The 23,278-nt window shown below is 45.5% G+C and overlaps 1 protein-coding gene across 1 annotated transcript; it reads right to left on the minus strand.

Annotated features, from left to right (window-relative positions):
- Positions 1-1,855: 1,855 nt before the first annotated feature.
- Positions 1,856-23,278, minus strand: LOC144163998 (uncharacterized). Its single transcript, XM_077694624.1, has 6 exons — positions 23,092-23,278; positions 20,358-20,507; positions 19,600-19,674; positions 6,633-6,826; positions 4,610-4,775; positions 1,856-2,393 (listed from the first exon to the last, which is right to left on the minus strand). The coding sequence occupies exons 2-6, from the start codon at positions 20,497-20,499 to the stop codon at positions 2,239-2,241; spliced, it is 732 nt and encodes a 243-aa protein (XP_077550750.1). The 5' UTR covers positions 20,500-20,507; positions 23,092-23,278; the 3' UTR covers positions 1,856-2,238.

A 23,278-nucleotide genomic window follows, 5' to 3' on the forward strand; every position in this document is an offset into this window, starting at 1 on the left:
CGGAGGGCGGAGCTTCTGCTCTCGAGAACGAACGACCCCATCGTTGGCGGCGGAGGCGCCGTGATTTCGTCAGCTCATGGGGCAGCTGGCCGCGACCAACGTTCTGCGGCGATTCCAGGCACTCTGTTTCTATTACTATTTATTACCATTGGATGCGAAAACGCGCAGGAGGCACGAAAAGCCCACTGAGCTAGCCGCACGGTCGCTGTGCAGGCGGCGGCCACGACCGCGCAGTGGCCCAGGCCGGCGCAGGTAGCTCGAGTGATAGCTTGTTAGCGCTGCACGAAATTGCCCTCAAGTCCAGACCATGGTGGCTTACATGAGAAAGGAGTTAATGATGCGATGGCGGGTTGCATTAAAAATTGTCATCTGCACCGCTTACGAGAGCGGCACTCGAATGTCCGCCGCAGTGATAAGCCGAACACATCTGTAGGCAGACCTGTAGGCAGACCGGCCGGCTGCTCCCAGCGCGCGTCTCGCCACCCACCGTCTCGAGCGTCGCACGTCGTTCTGTAGCCGCGGTAGCATTTGCACTCGCAGCGCCTGCGTCACATCCACAGTCGCTTTTTAATTAAGCGCCTCACGAGATCAGTACGTGGGGGCATTCGCAGAAACTGCCGTCGATGCGGATTCGACAGTGCTACGGTGGCTCTGCACTGTGATATCCCTCCGACGGTCACGTGGTCAGCTTTGTGCACACAAAATCCACAAAATCCATCGTTTCGCGGCATTAGCTGAAACCGAAACTGCGACAGGCCGCTTTTAAAATGCCTCTAATTAAACAACCGTCGCACGCTGAAGCAAATGAGGTTTCTACAGGTTATAATTAGGTCACTAGCTACTTATCGCAACAAAAAAAAACAAGATGCAAAATTTTTGTGTCAGGGCCCATTTAACTATTTCCTTCGATATTAAATTGAAAATATCAACAAAAAATAATCTTACACCATTACAAATTAACATTAAGGGAAGCTTAAACTTCTTACAATTGTGAATAATTTTCTATTACACAGATAATAATCAATAAACTTTCTGTATAATGAATGTGTGCGTGCAAAGCCATTTTACAGCTGTATACAATTGGAAAATATTTAACGACAATTTTCCCAAAATATGAGTTATGCTGAAGATCAGCAACATTCACGTTTTATTATTCATCTAAAAACTTCCATTGCGAGAAACACTGGCGCAACAATGATGACTAGAAACAAACATGAAATGTATGCTAAAACCTGAATGGGTTCAGAAGTACGATGAGTGAGATCTTGCATTTTTTGGCCCGGTGTCTTGCTACTGTGATACAAGCAGATATTTCCCTCATACCTGCAAGGCAGCTGTGCCAGTTACTATTGCACATTCACAGAAGAAAAAGTACCAGCAACAATATCCTAGAAGAACGCGTACAAAAAGCATGAAGACATTGTTTCTCTAGCTCTACGAAAAATAACACAAACAATCTGTGGGGCACTATGCTGCTTGAAAAACCAAACTAACTTTCTTGTGACTTCTGGCAGCAAAAAAAGGTGTGATAAGATTCATAGGGGAACGAGACTTTGTACTATCAGGTGGAAAAGTTGAGCTGCAGAATTGCTCTAGCACAGACACTGCTAAACACAGCTGAGACACAGGCAGCAACAATCATGTTTGAAATGGTGAAAATACACAAATAAAAATTCAGAACTTCTATGTAATATAAAATACAATGTACTGCGCACATTTCAAAAAACAAAGCTAACTGAAAAATATACCACGATATTTGAATTACTAGAAATATTATGAAAAGAATTTAAAAAAAAGTAAGTAAAATGAAGTTTAAAATGGGAACTCACTAAAACGCCCATGGGCAAGATAGGTTTTATTACTAAAATTAAAGATGAACGGAGAATATTTCTCTGTACCACACACAGTTGAGCAGAATAAAAACAATGCCTAAAGAATACAGGGCAGCGCACAATCCCCACACACATTGTTATCTGAATAGAACACACAATGCCCAAAATAGTGTGGCACAAAAAAAAGGCTGAGAGCAACATTTAAAACATACAATGACTCTATTCACAAATAACAATCAATTTACTCATTGTGCAAATGACGCAATAATATTATCACAACCAGAAAGTGCATTAGTTTTGCTTAATCTTGCACGACTAGATGCATAGAAATGCACCACACACAACATACACTTAAAAAAGTTTCGAATAAGAGCACTGTAAATGTGCAGCACAGGGACATGCCAGATCAAGCACACTGTTGAGAGCTCTGCATGGCCTTTTCAAGAGCAGCATGGCGTCGTTCACTACGGCCCCCTTGTTGATCGCTGGCAAAAATTAGCCACCGCTTCGTCACATCTGCTACAAGTGCCTCAGTTGTCTCAAAAGTGCTGGAAGTTGCACCTGCAGTAAACAAAAAGAAAAATATAACAATTAAGTTGCAACCACTAAAGCATCAAGATGTGCCTAGACTCGGTATCCCGCATACTTGTTTTTTCCTGGTCACTGTAGCCCAGAAAAACAAATGCAGTTGTAGTTCCAGGTGACGTTTTGGTAGTTTCTCTTTGATTTACCCACTGCAAGTCGCAGCGGCGCGGGGCAAGCAAAACACTCCTCCTCCTCCTCTCACTGTTTTCCCCCTCTCTGCCTCTCTCCAGCGAGACTTCAGGTGCGCATGCGCAGCAACGGGATAATGGTCCCTGCAGCTGCCCAAGCACACGCGGTGCGCTAGAGAAAAAAAGCCCCAGGGCTGTCGCGCGCGACGTAACAATGTAACAATGTTTTGTCAGTGCTCTGAAGACCACAGATGAGGGGATGCCCCAACCACAGGGACGAATCACAGCAAGAACTGATTTTTCTTCATGTTAGTAGAAGGTGAGACACTCGTTCGTAAAGCGTGAAGTGAATCTAAACAACAACGCTGGTGTCGTGCAAAGAGCTGTACAACTACGTGTAGCGTCTTTCATATCAACTTTTTCTATGTGGTGTCTTATATCAGTCCTTATCGCCGCACGTCGCATTTGTGTTCGGTCGCATAATCGTAACATGAATAAAGTGTTGAAGGGCGATTTTGGCTGCCGTCTTAATGTTCGGGCAGCGTACGTCTGCATGGCTGCGCGCCGGTCTCGGTGAGGCGTAGCGGGCGGCCTGAAGGGCACCGGGCCAGCGGGCCAGCACCAGAGCGGCGGGGAGAAGCCAGGGGACAAGGGCACACCCCTCCTCAGTGCACCTCTTCGCTGTGTTGCCATGGCAATTATGACGCCTCCAAGCCCATGATGGCAGCGACGTTGCTATGGCAATTACAGCGCACTTTTGCCCGCCCAGACTCGCCAGGGGAGGATTTGGTGCTATTCGTACAATTAGCCGGGACGCTGGGTTGAAGGTGAAATGCCGCCGACTGGCAGCAGTTCTAATCCATTTGTGCAATGGTAACCGTCCACCAAATGAAATCCATCAGGATTAGTGAGTGAGCGAGTGAATAAAGTGTATTGCAACAAGCTTCAGGCGTTGGTGGTTGGGCAACCGCTTGGTGGAGGGCCTCCTCTAGTGCGGGCAGCCCTGGTCTGTGTCCTGGCCCTCTCGATCAGGCTATGCTGGAATGAGAGGCTGGTGCTGGCCAGCTAGCTCGCACGCAGCTTGTATGTTGGGTGGGGTTTGGGGCCAAGGGATGGGGTTTTCTGGTACTCCATCATGTAGTACAGAATGCCAGGTTGGGGAGATAAATTGCACGTAGGGGAGGGAAACCATACACGGTTTCTACAGAAGTCACATTTTAGTGTGGTTTCATGCCCCTTTAAGGGGCCTTGCTTCAGTACACAGGCTGACTGCAATGGAGGCTGTAAAACAGTTCTATATACTAAATGCATCAATGCATACCTGCCAGGTTTGCCGGGATGGCATTAGGGAGATCTCACCGGTGGAGGGGGGATAGGGGGGGTTGTAGCAACAACAGAATACGTAACTTTACACATTTTTTTATTTACTTGCACCTTAGCAGGGAATGGACTGTTTCTTCGCCCAAACTACCAACAAGCTACACCATCTAAATGTTGGACGTGGCTGACGTCACCCTTTTCAGAAAGTCCTGGAAATAGTACTGCCAAGCGCAATACAAAACAGCAGGAACTGAACTGTTTTGTTGCTTCGTCTAAGCGGCCATCCAGAACAGCCGTGCTCGTGCGTAAATGAAAGCGGCGGCGGCGCTGCTTTCATATAAACAGTAAACTAACAATAGGACGAACAGGTTCACCGTCTGCGCATAGCCGACTACGATTTTTAAGCACCCTACTTATAACGATGCCAATTGGTGTCGGGTTGGATTTTCAGGTATACCTCCGGAGCATTATGGGCAGACTGGGAAAAAGATTTGGCCAAAGACGGGTGCGTTTTCGGGAGATTTTTGTTTCGGTCGTACAATCGTACAAAACCATGCAAATTCGGGAATCTCCCAAAAAATTCGGGAAACCTGGCAGGTATGATTAATGCAATGTAAAGGCCAGTGTAACTGGAATGCAAACATTTATACCTCTGTTGAGTAAAGACTACTTGAAAGGTGGAAGTGCAATTTAAAACTGGAGATCGTTTTCTGGTGACATCAAAGCACCTGTGTTAAAACATACCTAGGAGAAGGCAAAGAACGTTCTTCAAGCTCTTGAAACTGTGTTTCCTCCCATTGGAGCCTGCCCAACTACACAGGAGGGCAGCAGGCTTGGCCAGAACCTCCCGCAAAATCCTCCGGACAGCATCCTTTGCATCTGCACCACCTTTTAAGGAGAAGTACGCAATCTGCAACAAGAAGAATTTGAAGGTTAAAACAAACCGCTACAATGGCAGGTGTAGGCCATCTTTTCTTTGCTAAAAAATTTCACCTTCCACAACGAGATCAGCTTTCAATCATTCCTATACAACCATAAGATTTAATCTGTGCCTAGTGCACAAAAATGATGGCAATGCTTCAATAGCACATAAACATAGCATCATCCACAGCCCATTCATGTCCACTGCCAGTTGACGGCCTCTTCCAATGATTTCCAGTCGCTCATATCGTGGGTTTTCCAAATCGCTCATATCGTGGGTTTTCCAAATCCATTGTATGCCTTCAAACTTCCACCTCTTGCCTTTCCAGCAGGTTTCCAGCCCTAGCCCAGTATGCCTGCTGCCTTACAGTATTGACCCAATAGGTGCATTAGTGCACACACAGAAGGCAACCAACATTTCAGATGTGACGAGCCATGATGCTAAATAAATTATTCAGGAATTCCACAAGAAATACCCAGCAAGTCCTAGGTTCTTATATGTGAGTGCTTGACTATTTCTAAGTAAAACAACTCACAGAGCAGTTAGAGGTTGCCCACATATAAGGAATCAGCATTTACAGGGGCCATGAAGAAAAATGCAAGTTTGTTTCACTACAACATCTGCATTGTCATAACAGTGCTACTAATTCTATCACAAATTTCGTAATAGAATATTGTTTGTGCGATTGATGGCTACCGACCTGAGCCACTGCCAAGAAACACGACTGGGCCATTGTAGCGGGGCCTATGGTTCTGTTTCATTGCATCACTTAAATGCCAATGTACGTTAACACACTTTAAAAACTCTTTTTAGTGCTCTATTGTGTCACTGGTGCTCATATTCTGTATGTTTTTTTTAAGTTAAAAAGCACCTTTTGTGGCCTGAATAGAGTTCAGTGTGGCTAGTTCAATCAAACTGAACCAAATTGTACTTTGTCTGCATGGCCCTTCTAAAAGCAAGCACCTGGAGGTTCGTTCTTGACTTGAACTCCACAATTGTTGTATGGATGCACAAGCAATTTTTGTCACAGAGAAAATGTACAGCTGACTGAAGGTCTTTTGATTTTACTTTGCTGAGGTTGATTTTACTTTGCAAACCAGTTGAAAGCAAATAAATGTCGATGCTGTATCACAGAAATATCCTGCTACTTTTCCTCCTTGTGGCACTTTCCCTCATCTTCTTCAGCTTAGTCATCCCCTGTGCATGCATTTTTTTGCTTTACACAACAAAGAAGCTGGCCAGAGCAGATACTGTTGATTTTACTTTGCAAACCAGTTGAAACCACATAAATGTGGATGCTGTATCACAGAAATATCCTGCTACTTTTCCTCCTTGTGGCACTTTCCCTCATCTTCTTCAGCTTAGTCATCGCCTGTGCATGCATTTTTTTCCTTTACGCAACAAAGAAGCTGGCCAGAGCAGATACTATCACGGCTGTCGTTTATTTTTTTCCCTCCCAAAAACATTGCTCGATCAATATCAGGCACGCAGTGACGTTCGCTCACTCATCCTACTCCAGTTGTTGGTAAGTGACACAGTAAGACCTACGCTTTGTGTGCTGCACTACTGGAAATAATGGTGAAATAATGCAACCCAGGCTGCATGCCTGGGCTGGTTTGCAGAGTACAAGGCGAAGTACTGTATCCATAGGTTTCTATTTGACACAAAAGACATAAAAGGATGATGAGCAAAGTGGGCACTTAGACATTAACATGGTTTACTTTTTGTGTCATGGCAGATGCATACTTAAAAATTTATTGTGATGTCAACCGTCACTTTTTTCAATGTGAGAATTCTTTGCTTCCGTAAAATCCCCCTTTCAAATTCAGAAATGTACTAACATACCACTGAGTCCATATTTTCGTCTCTCCCAAGAAAGTTGTCAAAAGCCATGAGCTCTACTGAGGTAACAGGAAGCGCCACGCAATCTTTTGGCAGCGTCAAGTTAGCGCGATGTGCTTTTTTGCTGTTGTCTTTACGTATCGCCTTGATGCCCACAATTACGTCTCCAAGCAATTTCACCACTTCTTTCTCAAAACCTGGAAGCAAACAGAGAAAAAAAAAGTACCACGAGCCATTCCATCCATTGAAGCTGGATGGTCAGCAAAGCTAATTGGTATTGAGGTAAACCGAATTCAGGTAACAGTACAATGGAATTTTACGTCGTTCCCAAAAAAGACGTGCACGTTCACCTATTTTCCGCAGAACATTCACGATAAAGTTCGCCTTGCCGCAAGACGTTTTTGCGCACACAGAACAAAAAAGCACGCAAATGTAGTCTAAGTTTGTCCTGCCCTCGTACTACTTCACCCTGTAAATTAAGTCGCATCAGTAAAAGAAATGCTTATTTGATGCTTCCCGGGTGTGTGATGCTGTGAAGCTTTTAGTCCCACCTCCTTTTTCGTGTGGAAAACGAACATCATGTGCCCCATGCTTATATTACAAAGAAGCCATCCCCTCTTACTAGCGGTGAAAACAAAAATTACAACACATTGGAAATAGGTTTACGTGCTCAATAGTTTGGACTTACTTGAGTTTTATCAAAAAAGCACTGCTTGACCAGAGCCTGGCTAATGTGACAATGTAATCTGACTATGAACAATAGCCACTGCATGCAGATTATGTGGGTCATCCGTGTATATGCCTTCTAGCTTTCTGCCTACTGCACTGCCAAAATTTCCTGCCAAGTTTTCAGACAAAGGATTCACTCGCACTGCAGCTATGCTGGCAAATTACGTGAGTGTAGAGTGTAGTATTGGACGAGTGGGTGTTTCATCTTAACAATACAGCGCAACAGAAACAAAGACTTAAGCTAAGGTACGCTGGACGATCGCCAACTTCCACCTGAACTTTTATTACAGAAACAAGCCATATTTTTAAACACGCATGCACACACCTACGATAAAACATTCGACCCGATAAGTAATCTATATCCACTGTGCCGAAAACATGAGATGCAAAACACCCCAAAGCGATTACCACCCCCCTCGCACTGAGTGAGTGTGTGTACATTGAGATGGCTAGCTATGTTGCCTCCTTTACATAATCAAGTTCCTTTGTGGACAGGGCTATGGAAGAAGCGGTGGCACAATGTTCGCCTAGCCTTGCAATTTCCGCAGACTCCACAATTTCTCTTCTCATCTGGTTACAATGATGCTGAATGACTTGGCATTCGTCAAATTTCGGAGTGCATTTTCCGGTGGTGCCTTTGCAGTATCAGCAGTGTATGCCTAAGTGCCCTCTCACACTTTTGTGGACGTTGTTAATGTACTCTCTGAATCTTGTGTTCAGACACCTGCCCATCTGGCCCACATGCATTTTGCCGCATGGCAACAGAATCTCATAGACTAACGACGCTTTGCATGCGACAAACTTTGCTTCGTGCTCGATGGAGCACTTGTGGGGTTCGTTTTTCGGGTGGTACGTCTTTGCAAAGGTCCGCCAGTTTGCAAGGGGCTGAAAAAACTACTTGCACATCAGCGGCATTCCCTATTTTATTTAGCCTATGGGCTACATTATGTATACGGGATCATCACTACCTTCCTCTTTGTTTTTTCTCGAATGGTCGTGGCCTCGCCATCGCTGCAGTGGCGGTTTTGTTTAAAACAAATTCGCTCCGCCAAATACAAATCACCAAGAACATGGGCTGTATGAGAACGTATACCCACACCGCTTGTTTGTACGTACGAATTCTCCTCCTACTACACGCAGATCATGCCCCCAAAGGATGCAAGATAGCATCCAGTTACAAGGACTGCGCCTGCACACCTCTGGCTATCCAGTTTACGTGGTGACATCTGTGGCGGGCAAATTTAAAGGGTGCTCAAACAAAACCGCCACCGCAGCGATGGCGAGGCCACGAGCATTCGAGAAAAAACAAAGAGGAAGGTAGCGATGATTCCCTATACATAATGTAGCCCATAGGTTAAAGAAAATAGGGAATGCCGCTGATTTGCAAGTAGTTTTTTCAGCCCTTTGCAAACTGGCGGACCTTTGCAAAGACGTACCTGTCGAAAAATGAACCCCACAAGTGCTCCATCGAGCACGAAACAAAGTTTGTCGCATGCACAGCGTCGGTAGTCTATGAGATTCCGTTGCCATGAGGCAAAATGCATGTGGGCCAGATTGGCAGCTGTCTGAACACAAGGTTCAGAGAGCACATAAACAACGTCCACAAAAGTGTGAGAGGGCACTTAGGCATATACTGCTGAGACTGCAAGGGCACCACCGGAAAATGCACTCCGAAATTTGACGAATGCCAAGTCATTCAGCATCATTGTGACCAGATGACAAGGGAAATTGTGGAGGCTGCGGAAATTCCAAGGCTAGGCGAACATTGTGCCACCGCTTCTTCCATAGCCCTGTCCACAAAGGAACTTCATTATGTAAACGAAGCAACATAACTAGCCGTCTCAATGTACACACACTCACTCAGTGCGAGGGGGGTGGTAGTCACTTTGGGGTGTTTTGCATCTCATGTTTTCGGCACAGTGGATATAGATTACTTATCGGGTCGAATGTTTTATCGTAGGTGTGTGCATGCGTGTTTATAAATATGGCTTTTTTCTGTAATAAAATTTCAGTTGGAAGTCGGCGCTCGTCCAGCGTACCTTAGCTTAAGTCTTTGTTTCTGTTGCGCTGTATTGTTTAGCTTAATGTGTCTGGGTAAACACAGAAATGGTTAGGAAAAATGCACTAAGGTATGGTTGTTTGGCAGGATTAAATGCATTAATTACACGCGATAAAAAAATAAAGGTTTACACGCACAATATATGGCTCCAAAGTTATGTTTCATACATATGTCTCCCCATTAGGTGCCTAACATTACTGAAAACATATGTATGCCTTTGTTTTATCACAACCATGAAAGCCTCGCTTATAATAAATCAATTATTGTGCACATAATAAAAAAAAGGCCATTCAATAAGTAATATTTTCAGTTGCAATGTTGGCCATAAGACATAAGTTACAAATATGAGCTAACTAGACAAGCGGACTGCTACTGCTAAACAAGCGCCATGACTCCGAACTAAACTATTTTAAAAGCAAAGCTATTCAGCAAACTGAAACTTTTTGTGCCCGCAATTAAACATACAAAGAAATTGCCGAGCACATTAACATCAGCGCAGGCCTCGCGGCGACCGCTCGAAGTTAACAAAACCAAGAAATATCCGAGCGCTCGTGTTTGTGCGTGCCTTGCAACGACCGCCCAGCATGCCCGGTGCACGTTTGTCAAGCCAAGCATACCCACCTCGGGAGATTGGCAAAGATTGGCCAAACAAATACTCCAGCGTTTGCCGTAATCATGGCAACCCTTGCTCGGAACGAGAAAGACACGTCACAGTGTACGCCCCTCCAAGGTGATGTCCAATGATTATCACTTCCAAAAAATGCAAGAAGCTCGCACTTAAAGGCCAACTGCCCTCAAATTTTTCTTTGTCCAAATTTGATCCAAATAAGCAGCCCAAGCTCTAAAATCACCACGGCAAAATCCTTAGCATCGTTAGCACACCGCACTCTAGGTGCCGTTGTTCAAAGTAACCACGTGCAGAGAATGTTTTCACGTGGCCGAGCCGCCAAAACAAGTTCCGAGCGGCCTGTGACAGAGGTTGGGGAAAATGCCCCGTGGAGCTCGCGCTTCTCTGCCGACTCGCGAGCGCAGGAACGCGTTCCCCGGGGGTTTCTCTCCTACACCACCACGCTGTACTACCGTCGCCATCACATTATTCGAACTAACCGCGTAGGTAGCAATATCCGCCATTTTCTTCAGTCCAGTAAAAGAGATTAGAAGCCTACAAAATATTCACACACTTTCGAATGTTCTGGAGCTAGCGAAACTCTTTCTACTAGAAAATAATATTTCTACTGAAAAAAAAAGCGCGACACGCACACTTGCCTTACATTTGCCATTCCTACTGCATCTATCACGAAAAAAAAGGATCCTTTATGAATTCACGACCACTTGCAATTCCGCATCCAATATTTGCAATATTTGGGCTGGGCCAACGCCAACTCCATCCCTTAGACCTGTTCAAAGTTTTGCGATTTAACTAGAGTTGTTGTACACGTGGGTATTACAATTTGCACAACTTTTGCCTCACTCACAAAGTGAACCAAAATCAGCCCTGCTCGTGGTAAAAAAATACATCCGCACAAATATCGGCCGTCATTTTCGCGAAGTGCGAAAGCTAACAAAACTGCTCCTTTCATAAACAATATTTTTTTTATTACCAAATGAAGTATTTACTTTTGTAGAGTGTTAGATTCAGTCTCCTGGAGAGCAAAATGTTTCGAACAGCACATGCCTGGTGAAAGTAGGAAACAGCGGCAGATAGGTCACCTTTTTCGTGTTTTAGTGCATCATTTAGCTGTGGAAGGTGGCTCATAGTTTTAGACACCTTCTATAATTTGATTCCTCATCTGCAGCAAGGCGAAAAATACTGGACTGTTATTCCCGAAGCAGTTTGTACGTGATGCATAGTAGTGATTGATCTCCGCCTGCATGCGGTTTATTCCCTTCGAAAGAGAGCGATGTGGCAGCCAAGGCGCCGGCTACCAAAGCTGCTTTTTGTCCGAGCAACTACCTTTGTAAACCAGGGCCCGCTTTTTTACTTGCAATTTCAAGGATTGGTACAACGGCCGTTATTCTAATGGAAAAATAACTATCGTACGGGCTAATTCATTACGATTGACAGCAACGCGATGTCGGAATTGCGCGTATCCTGGTTAAACGTTAGTGGGAGTTCTTCTGTGGAAATAATAGGTACAATACATTAAACGGTTACATTACATAACAGGTAGCTACATTAAACGTTGTTAGTGTACCTACACGAATAACTATAGAAAAAGAAAGTATTTTAGATTTGATGATCGTTGGATGTTTATAGTCGATGATAGGGTGAAACCTTAAACACTAAGTAAAATCAGCCAAAACAAAAGTAAAATCACAAAACGACAATGAGCATGGCTGGTGTATAGGGCCAGATTTTATGATGCGTGATAGGAAATGAGGTTTAAAAACTGGACGTCGGACAAATACTCAAACACACGTTTCACGGAAACAATGGCATCATCACCTAGGAAAAACGATGGATGTAGGGGAATATGTTGTCTGTAGAGTTCTCTGAAGTGTTCGTGTCGTGTTGTGTCAAGTGCCTTGCATTGTATAAGTATGTGGACTACGGATAGGGCCTCTCCGCACCTGCTGCACTGGGGTCTAGAAGATCCCGTCAGCAGATACGAGTGCGTCGCATGGGTGTGCCCCATCCGCAGTCTACCCAAGGCGACTTCCGTGTGTCTGTTGTGTGAGTCAGCTGTGTACAGTCCCAAGTGTGACTTTATTACGTGTAGTTTGTTGTCTGTCTGTTCGTCCCAGTGTGTTTGCCATGTTCTGCGCATGTGTTGTCTTATGTGAGGCTGGAGGTCTGTGTAGGGTAACGTTGTAATGTCTACAGTGTTCCTGAGTGCAGCTGCAGCGGCCCTCTCGTCTGCCAACTCATTCCCAGCGATCCCTGCGTGTCCTGGGACCCAGCAGAGGACCAGCTCGTGCTTTTGTGCTTGCACGGACATGATAGTGTTGAATACAAGATTAACTATGTGGTTTTTGGGGGCTTGTGCGATGACAGTGCGCGGACAACACTCAAAGAATCTGTATAGATGATGGAATTGGGAATTTGATTTTCAAGAATGTATCGTACAATCAGTAAAATTCCATACGCTTCTGCTGAAAAAATTGTTGTGTGCACGCTCATGGTTCCGGCTGCATTGAAGTTTGGACCATGAGCTGCACACGACACCATAGTGGAGGTTTTAGAAGCGTCACTATAAAATTCTGCACATGTGTATTTAAACTGCAAAGACAGAAAGTGCTGCAGTATTGCAGCTCGTGGTACACGATTTTTGTCAAGTCTCATAAAAGAAAGGTTGCACGACACAGGGCGAACTTGCCAAGGCGGTAAACTGTTAGAAAAGGATGACCTGTACACATCGAAAAATAAAGCACTGAGATCCGAGGCTCGCTCTCTCTAAGTGAAAAGGGCAGAGCAACGGATGGGCTATTTACAAAGAGCAAAGATGTTGATGTATCGTTAGAGAGAGGATAAAAAGGATGATTATTCAGCGAAAAAATTTTAAAAGCATAAAGCAAGTCCATGTACGTTCGTTGGTTCTCAAGGCTCCACTTATCACACTCGACATAAAGACTCTCGGCAGGGCTAGTGCGAAAAGCACCCGAAGCAAGACGAAGCCCCAAGTGTAGCACTGGGTCCAGAGTTCGCAAGGCTGTCTTAGTCGCCGCCCCATACACCACACTGCCATAGTCTAAACGAGACCCAACCAACGCAGTACACAAGCGAAGCAGGAGTTCTTTGTCAGAACCGTACGACTGTTGGAGGTAACCTTAAGTATATTCGTTGTTTTGAGACATTTATTTTTAAGTTCCTTGATATGGGGAATGAATGTGAGTTTGTGATCAAACACAACACCTAAGAACTTGTGCTCCTTGTTCACAGGAAGCGACACGCCCTTCAGAGTAATGTTTGGGTCCGGATGGACCCCGCGCTTCCTGGAGAGCACAATGCAGGAGCTTTTTACAGGATTCAATTTAAAACCATTCTTGTCTGCCCAGCCGGCAAGTTTCTTTACACGAAGCTGGACTTGAAGTTCGCAGATTGACATATTGCATGATTTATAGTATATCTGGACGTCATCTACGTAGATACATAGAATAAGAGATTGTAGGTGGCAGTGCCTTGCCAAGAGTTCATTTTTACTATGAAGAGACTTTACCTCAACACGCCACCTTGTGGCACGCCATTTTCTTGCACGTGAACCTTTGAGAGTGCACCACCGACTCTTACTCGGAACGTTCTGTCTGACAAGTAACTGACAAGAGCGTTCAACATGTTACCCGAAACACCGAATGACTTGAGGTCCCTAAGGATCCCATAACGCCAAGCTGTGTCGTATGCCTTCTCAAAGTCGAAAAACACAGTTAAACAATACTGCTTGTGCGCGAAGGCATCCTTGATGTACGAGTCAAGAGCTAACAGTTGATCGTTCGTCGATCGCCCCACCCTGAAGCCTGCCTGGCAGCTCTCGAGAAGACCGTTGTACTCAAGGAAGTACACGAGCCTGCGATTTATCATCTTCTCGAAGAGCTTGCACAGGCAGCTTGTCAAGGCAATAGGACGGTAACTTGAGGGGGATGACGGGTCCTTTCCCTCCTTCAGTAAAAATACAAATATAGCCTCCTTCCAAGAGTTTGGAATGTGCCCCGAGAGCCATATCTTGTTATACAGGTGTAAGAGTGTTAGAAGAGTGTCTGCGTGTTGGTGTTGTATCATTGTATATGTAATGTTGTCTGGGCCTGGAGCTGAGGGTTTACACATGCTCAGGGCAGCCCTCAGCTCATGTAGTGAAAACAGGGAGTTGTAAGAAGTCTGTGATTTGTTGTTGTCTTGTAGTGACTTCTTTTCACTAGAGTATTTATACCTCAGGAAAGTGTTCGTGTAGTGTGCTGAACTGGACACGTGTTGGAAGTGTTGTGCGAGTGTGTCAGCCTGGTCTTCGAGTGTGTCCCCTGTAGTGCTGACCAAAGGCAGGCTCTGAGTATGTTGTCCTTTAAGTTTGCGTATTCTCGTCCATACTTTCCGTGTGTCTGTGTAGGAGTTTATGGATGTTATGAAGGAACGCCAACTCTCTCGTTTTGACTCACGGCGCACACGTTTTCCTAACGCCTTGGCCCGTTTGAACAAAATGAGGTTACCCGACGTGGGGTACCGACGAAGGACACCCCACGCCTTGTTCGGGGCCTCTCGCGCCCGCCTACAGTCCTCATTCCACCACGGCCTCCGCTGGTTGCGCGGGGCACCAGAGGCGTGAGGAATGGACTTTTCGGCGGCGTCGAGGATGTGCGCCGTGAGCAGTTGGGTAGCTTCAACGTGTAGGTGTCCTATGGATGTGTGGTGTAGTCGGGATGTCTCTGTAAATGTATTCCAGGTAGCTCTTGCTTCATTAAACCTTTTATGGGAAGATGGACTGCTCGGGCCTGTACCTATGTACGTTAATGAAGTAGGGAAATGGTCACTACCATATGGGTCCGTGCCCACACCCCACTCAAGACATGGAAAGAGAATTGCAGAACCAATAGCCAAGTCAAGACATGAGTATGTGTTGTGTCCTATGTTATGATATGTAGGCTGTTTATTGTTGAAAAGGCATGCTCCAGAGGATGTAAGAAACCTCTCTATCAGGCGACCCCGGGCATCCGTACGAGACGAGCCCCAAAGAGCATTGTGAGCATTAAGGGCGCCTGTTAGAATGTACGGTTCGGGCAGCTGGTCAACCAGCGCCTTGAAGTCAGAGCTCAAAGGTGTAACATCAGGAGGAATGTATATGGAGCATACCGTTATCAACCTATTAAATATTAATAAGCGTATTGCTACAGCCTCAAGGACGGTATTCAAGGTGACAGGGTGGCATGCTAAGGATTTTCGGGCGATTATGGCCACACCGCCAGAAGAGTGTGTGCAGCCATCCCTGTCTTTCCTGTATACGAGGTAACTATTTTCAAGAAATTTGTGTGTTTAGAATTCAAATGTGTTTCCTGAACACACATTACACTTGGCTAATTGGTATGCAGAATCTCATACACGTCGTCAAGATTACTAAGAAGGCCTCTGCAGTTCCATTGAACAATATTTTCTCTTCCCATTATTTAGTGTGAGAGCTACTGGAGTGTATATGTTTATGTGTCGTCTTTCGGGGCTGTGACTCTTGAATTGGGCTTTCTAGGCCTTTCTGTAGGCTTGGACGTCGAAGGCCGATCCTTGCGCTGCGTTGCAGGCAAGAATGGCACGACGTCCATCTCGTCGTCTGATGTCCTGGGTGTGCCCGTCGAACCGGGCCCCCCGGACTTGGCCCCCTTCGAGGGCCCTTCGTTTGACCTGCCACCGCCGCAGGTATCGGAGGCACCAGAAGTGGCACGGGCGGTGCGGTGGCAGTGGGAGCCGGTGCGGGGCCCGAGGTGTCCATGGCACCCTCCAACGCACTGGACGATGGGGAGGCAGGGACGGGAGCGGCACTGGTCCCGACGGAAGAGGTTGCCACCACAACCGCTGCTGGCCCAGCGAGCGGTGCGGAGGTGGGTTGGGCTGCAAGAGGCAACCCAGGGGGGGGGGCGCGGGCGGGACCAAGTCCGACTCTCGGTACTGGGTCCCCGCCGAAACAAGACGCCGCTCCGCCCCCCGGCGAGCTGCGTCGGCGTACCTGCCCAGAGGGAAGGAGGCGAACCTCTTCCGCGCCTCTGGGAAGGTAATGTTTTCAGTGATTTTGAGGTTGATTATTTTCTTTTCCATCTGGAACCTTTCACACGTGCGGGAGTACGCAGCATGAGGTCCATGACAGTTGCTGCACATTAATTGTTGAGCCTGGCAGTTATCTGTATCATGATCTTGAGATGAACATTTTGCACACGTTGTTTTGCCACGACAGGAGGTGGTGCCATGCCCGAACCGTTGGCACTTGAAACAGGGCCGCGGGTTCGGGATGTAAGGCCGGACAGAACAATGAATGAAACCCGCTTTGATGGATTCGGGGAGTGTCGAACGATCAAATGTCAAGATTATATGCTTTGTCATGATTTGCTTATCGTCTCGCCGCATGGTGATGCGCCTCACTGCCGTCACGCCCTCGCCTTTCAGACGTTCGAGCAGATCGGCTTCCGTCTCATTTATCAGATCTGGCTCAGAAATCACACCCTGAGAGCTATTAAGGCTACGGTGGGGTGTGACTCTGATGTCCAGACCTGCCATGCGATTGTGGGTACGGAGGCTTGTGGCTTGCTGGTGAGAGTTCACTTCGACCAGAACTTCGCCGGTTCTCAGTTTCTTGGCTTGGAAAGACTTAACAAGGATGCCTTCAAGGAATTTGGTGATAAGGAACACTGACTGGGAGGAGATAGGATTTGACTTGTCAAGAGATTCAACAATCAAGAAGCGCGGATAGTTATCCGGCTTTTGGGATGCCATTGTTGGCAATGGTGGGAATGAAGCTTCGGTGCGGCCCCTTTTCGGGGGCCGATCACGTTTGGGGGGGGGGGTTTGGAAAATGCCATATGATACATTGGAAAGCAGGGAGACGGGGGTACTTTCTTCTTTGACCTTACCCTGGTAGTCAAAGAGGTCCCGGAGCTCCCTGCCTGGTAGACAGGCAAGGAGCCCATCGGCCGGAGCTTGACCAAGGCTCCGACGGCCACCGTTTACGGCTTCTACCCTTCACCTTTAAACACCTCGCCACAGTTGGACACGGCTTATGTTGGGAGCTCGGGGTCCGCGGTGTCGCTGCTCACTGTCACCATGAATACTCAAGGTGCCCCGTGCGGGGAGTATTTTAGATTTATGTTTCACAGATTTTGTTTCGACTGATATAGAGTGTGGCGTGTTGGAAAGTGACATCAGTGATCATCTGCCTTTTTTTGTTTTTCTCCCAAACCCTGAAAAGTTCAAAATCGCCAGAGTCTCAGTGGTACACAAAGGCGGTACCTATAGTGATTTTGGAAATTACCGCCCTATTTCTGTCCTCTCAGTATTCTCGAAAGTGGCTGAAAATGTGATTAATACACGTCTGATAATTTTTTTTAATAAAAAAGAAGTAATTGTGAAATAACAATACGGTTTCCAAAAGGGGAAGTCTACTGTAATGGCACTGCATGGTATAAAGGAAGAGATAATAAACAACATAGAAAATAAACTATTCACCATTGGTTTGTTTCTAGATTTAAGGAAGGCCTTCGATTCTGTTAAGCACGACATTTTGATTCGCAAGTTACCATTTTATGGGATAAGAGGTTTAGCACTTGATCTTGTTAGTAGGTACTTAGATACTAGGAAACAATGCCCCATTGTAAATGGTGTTGCATCCAGTTTCGGAACGATACGGAGTGGTGTTCCCCAAGGGTCTATCTTGGGTCCGCTTCTATTCTTGTATATTAATGATGTAGGTAATATACCCGGTACCCCACCAATAGTTGTTTATGCAGACGATACTAATGTTTTCTTTACAGGACCCAACCTCGAAATCATTACCAATAATGCAAACTTGTGGCTTCAGGAATTATCCAAATGGCTAATAGGAAACAAACTAGAACTAAATGTCAAAAAGACAAAATGCGTAATATTTAAAGCAAAAAATAAGCAGTTAGATTTTGCTCCAGCGCTTTTATTTCGGGAATCTATTCTTGAAGTGGTCCCCTCAATACGTTTCTTGGGTGTTATTTTTAATAATGCATTGTCATGGAATGATCATGTAAATCACGTATGTACGAAGTTATAGCGTTCTGTCGGCATTTTATGGAAACTTAAGTGTTTGTTACCCTGTTGGCTTAAAAAGCAGTTGTATTTTGCTCTTGTGCAGTTCCTCTTGCACTATTGTCTTTTGATTTGGGGCAATACTACAAATGTAAATTTGAATGCTTTACGTGTACTACAAAAAAAAAAGCTATCAGGGCTATTGCGAATTTATCCTATAGAGAAAGTACAGAACAGTGGAGATGCTTGGGCATTTTAAAAATCCACGATTTATTTAATTTAAGACGCGCCCAGGATATCCACCACATATTTTATGAACACCCGTACTTATTTCCGAATCAGGAATCTTCACCTCAGACAGCGTACCCCCTAAGAAAAAAACATTACAGAAAGCCGAGAATTGGAACGAATTATGGCATTCAGTTGAAGCAATATCAGGTCATAGACTTCTTAAATAATAAATAATAACGACGCGCTTGAAGTGCTTATTAAAGAGTTTAAATCCATAAAACTGTTTAAAAACATTTGCTTCAGGTATTGCTACAATGATATGCCCAGTTTTCAATGCGTTAGCAGACTATAATTTTCGCGGAAAGAGTGTTACGTTTGCGTTTCTTACTTTAATAGTGCTTGTTTTTTATGTTTAGGTTGAGTTACTTTCTGTGTTAAACTTGCCTTTCTTGTCGTGTTTTCACTTTTAATTGAGCTGTTAGGCTCTATTAGACGTGTGCATATCACACTTTTTTCAGTCTTTTCTACTGATTTGTAAATATTAGGGTAAAACTGGTAGTGGATGGTATGTGTTAGTGTATATTTTTTTTTCTCTCTTACGATGCCATTTCCTTTGTTTTTCGGGCTTCGAAAAGTGTGCTAGCTATGTTGTTCCTTTTCTGCATGATGTAAGAAAATATTGTATCTATTTTTTTTTCTTTTCATATGATGTTGTGATGTGTGCTGCTCCCGACTTCGGTGCAAGCTACTTTGGGAGGAAGGGCCTCGTCAGGCTGTAGCCTTTTGCACTCCACCTTATGTGTAAATGTACTTTCACCTCTTGAAATATTTCAAATAAAAAAAATAAAAAATAAAGAAACACGACACTACCACGCGCATTTGAAGGCGGCCGCTTCTGTTCCGTCACGTACGTCACGTCCAGCCACCAGTAATGGCCGCCTTTTTTATTGAGTTTCAGTTCCTAAAACGCCAATGTCATGAGCCGTTTGCATCGCTCGCGTTCATGTTTGAAACGCAGTATTTTGCATTTCGCACTCTTTATATGTGTACTATTAATTGACATTATTTTTAAGTTGTCAAAAATTTGAGTGCAGTTGGTCTTTAAGTAACAATGATGAAGTAAACGGCGTTGCGTACAGCTTCGCTACATTCAAGTCCTGCACGTTAGTGGGAGCTTCCTTCATTTTTGTTTCACGCCCATATCACACACTACTTCTTCATATTAGGTCACGATGACTGAAGTACCCGACAGATTTTGTATTAGTCATTCTTACCGAGCTGTCTTTGAAGCAGCTTCTGCACCATTCCCGGGACAGCCTGCAGTGCATTTAGTGTCCTCCCAGTTTCCTCTGAAAACAGCATTAACAAGAAGAAAGCTCAACATGCCTAAAAAACACTCATGCATCGTGTTGCAATCCTTCTCAAGCCAACATCTAGCATTGTAACAGAAAAACTAAAAATTCTAATGTGATTCGATTCAAAGAAGGGGTGGAGTATGAAGTTCTCTTAAATTTTCTGTAAAGACATGCAATACCCCCAATACTCTCTAAAGCGTGAAGTGGACATGAACCTAACACGTCACTCCTATTCTTTTTAACCCCAGAATGCAAAAATACTGCAATAATTTAATCCAACTAACTGTCCTGGACACCTGAAGGAATCTGCCAATCAACAAAACCTGTTAAATTTTCTGTTCATTCGTGAAGAGTAAATGTAAACCCAGCCACCCCCACAATCAAAACCATGGTAGATATCGGCAGAGAGCACTCTGCCTGAACCATGAGCAACTGCTTTGCCCGCCGGCCATTTTTCCAATCTTACTACACCGAGATGGCAGCGCCCATTGATGTCATTCCGGATGCTCCGAAAATTGCTTTTTTTCACAACTTGTATGTGTAGTTTGTCACCTCAGTACAAACAATTTTTTCAATTCTCAAGCTTTTGGCGCAGGAAAACAAAGTTGTATCAGAACTGCGCAATACGCGAAGCTGGCTCTACCCTGAAAGTTTCCTAGAAGCTCACACAACAATACCTGAATATCCTGCTGTGAAACGTGAGGGCTTCCCCTGGAAGACTTGAACCCCAGCAGCTGCTGCATTTAGAGACGGCGTAGCTGAGCTGTCACTTGAAGAGCGAGGAGTCGATGCACGGGAACACGGCTGAGAGTCTTCCATCCTGGTTTCTGTAAAGAAAGCATAACAGTCGAGTGCATTACACTCAGTCGTTTACTTTGAAGTGGCATCATCATCATCACCACAGCAGCATCCATCATCAAAATTGCGTCTGTCCTGTTCCAGTGCAGAACTTGTTTATGGTTCGACACTCCGGCTCCCTGATCATTTCTTTGACCCGCCAGCGCAGTCATTGCCTACCGGCGACTATGTGCAACTACTACGCATGCTCTTCCGGCAACTTCAACCTCAGCCTACACGACCTTCCCCACACAAAGACTTTTACATCATGTCGGACCTTCGCAATACCACCCACGTTTATGTACACAACGACGCTGTTCGCAGGCCACTCCAACCTCGCTACGCCTGCCCTTTCCTGGTACTACACAGCGGCACTCGTCAACGTACCTCATGGACATGAACGGCCACCCTGACACCATTGCCCTCGAGAGGCTCAAGCCCGCCTATATGGCTAACGCCGCTCTGGACCCTCCACAAGAGTCTCTACATACAGGTGCGCCTCAAGCGTCCCATGTGCACTCCGCAGCCCGCCACGTTCATTGGCGTGTACCGCCCGCCAAACACCACAGACAAATAATTGTGCAAGACATTCCCACGTACTCGACCTTCAGCCACTTTCCTCTGCTGCGTCCCAAACTCCTCTACCACGCTCCACGCTAGAGGGGGACCCCTGTAGCGGCATCATCGTCATCACCACAGCAGCACCCATCATCAACATCACCTATGCTTCATCATCATCATCTTCTACTGCGGGTGGTGGTGTGAGAAGTCCGAGCCACGTGCAGAGAATACAAAAAGCTTTTAACTGCTCTGACGATGCTTAGGATTTTCGAATCGCCCCTCAGCAGAGATCTGTCGCTGATGGTAAAAGCTTTTAACTGCTCTGACGATGCTTAGGATTTTCGAATCGCCCCTCCGCAGAGATCTGTCGCTGATGGTGGCTCGACCGGCTTTATTTTTTAACTCGTGGTGGCCCCACCAATACCGCCCTCAATGTGTGTATGCCCAGACTTTACTTTCACCTCTTAATATTAACATTCCGTCCGTTATGCAGATGTCCTGGGAAGCTCTCCCTGTTCCCCTAACCTTTAATAACATTTTTCCTAACAATGCGAAAAGGCTACCTACACGTCTACTAACCGGTTTGTTGAACGACTATCTGATTAACTTGGATACATACGTGGTTGTAGCGACTGATGCGTCTCAACTTGAGGAGAGAGCGGGTGTGGGGATTTTCAGTCCACAACTCAACTGGTCGTTTTCGATTCGCCTACCGGACTTCACCCCAATATTCTATGCAGAGTTTATGGCAATAGTCATAGCATTAAAAAAACTACCTCCCCAAATATTAAATGTCGTAATTGTGTCTGATTCATTAGCTGTTTGCTCCTCTTTGATATCCCCCAAAAATTCTGCTCTTCTTCGCACATTTGGTTATTTAGTTCCTTCCCACTTAAGAGAAATCCGCTTGATATGGGTGCCTGGGCATAAGGGTTTATATCTGAATGAAGAAGCAGACTCTTTAGCGAGGTCAGCACTAGACGGCCCTCCGTTCGACGTCTGTCCATTTCCCTCTATACTGGCCGGAGCACGGATCCGACGGCATCAACATCTGGCGAGGACGCAGGAGGATGCCATCACCTCCCTCGATGATTACGCCCATTTGGCATATGCGTGGGACTCCCGATGTTGCGAATCTCGCCAATACGAGGTTACTTTAACTAGCTTACGTTGTAGAGTTCCGCAGCTCAACTTCTACATGCACCGCGCTGGGCTCACCTCCTCTCGTCATTGTGCTCTTTGTGATAAACCCGAAACCCTAGAGCATTTTTTCTTACATTGCCGCGGCTTCTCTTCAATGAGAAGAAAATACCTGGTGGAGCCAATTCACCACCTTGGACTTACCCTTTCAATGCCGGTCTTACTGTCGTTCGGTGCCATTTCGCTTGGGTCTCCCCCCAGGAATTTGGTTACGGCCGTCCACACCTACGTCTCAGAGACTAGGCGCCTACCCTGTTAGCCGCTCTTCTTGTACTCAGACGAAATAAGAGCCTATTGCAAAATCCCTATTGCAAAATCCCGCATAGTCTTCTCTTGCAAATTCCTGCATTCTACAAATTCCTTTATTTGTTGTGCAATTATTCTGATCAACAATTTTTATTTATTTATTTATTTATTTTTTCTTGAAAATTTATTCTCCAAAATTGGGCACATTATCCCCAATATATCTCCCGATCCTGGCCAATCCCCCAAGTGGGTACGCGCCACAATCAGAAAGGAACAACAACAACAAAAACAAAAATCAGGTTCCGGTTGTGGCAAGATGTCTGGTGCCGTCTCCCTCGCCTGATCGCCGCTCTACAACTTCAAACAACATACGTTAAAAATAAACCCTTGATGAGGAGTAAATCAGAGATTTAGCTGCATGTGCTGAACTCATTCAATTAAAGATTTTTAAATTTTCACATAACAAAGATGGGGCAAGAGGCTCAATGAGACATTAGGAGGTTCCGGATGCTACATTAGGCTGGTTGGGACGCTCGAAATTTTTTCTAGAAGCTCACACAACAATACCTGAATATCCTGCTGTGAAACGTAAGCGCTGCCCCTGGAAGACTTGAACCCCAGCAGCTGCTGCATTTAGAGACGGCGTAGCTGAGCTGTCACTTGAAGAGCGAGGTGCCGATGCAGGGGAACACGGCTGAGAGTGTTCCACCCTGGTTTCTGTAAAGAAAGCATAACAATCGAGTGCATTACACTC

This window comes from Haemaphysalis longicornis, unplaced genomic scaffold, assembly GCF_048455015.1.
Source record: "Haemaphysalis longicornis isolate Haplotype H1 unplaced genomic scaffold, Haemaphysalis longicornis Haplotype H1 scaffold_13, whole genome shotgun sequence".
Taxonomy (NCBI): Eukaryota; Metazoa; Arthropoda; class Arachnida; order Ixodida; family Ixodidae; genus Haemaphysalis; species Haemaphysalis longicornis.

Excerpts from the sequence above, each read along its gene's own strand:
- LOC144163998 (XM_077694624.1), bottom strand. The coding sequence starts at position 20,499 with ATGGAAGACTCTCAGCCGTGTTCCCGTGCATCGACTCCTCGCTCTTCA. Across the intron at positions 19,675-20,357 it reads TTTCACAGCAGGATATTCAG|AGGAAACTGGGAGGACACTA; the intron begins GTATTGTTGTGT and ends TGCTGTTTTCAG. Across the intron at positions 2,394-4,609 it reads CGTTCTTTGCCTTCTCCTAG|GTGCAACTTCCAGCACTTTT; the intron begins GTATGTTTTAAC and ends TGTTTACTGCAG.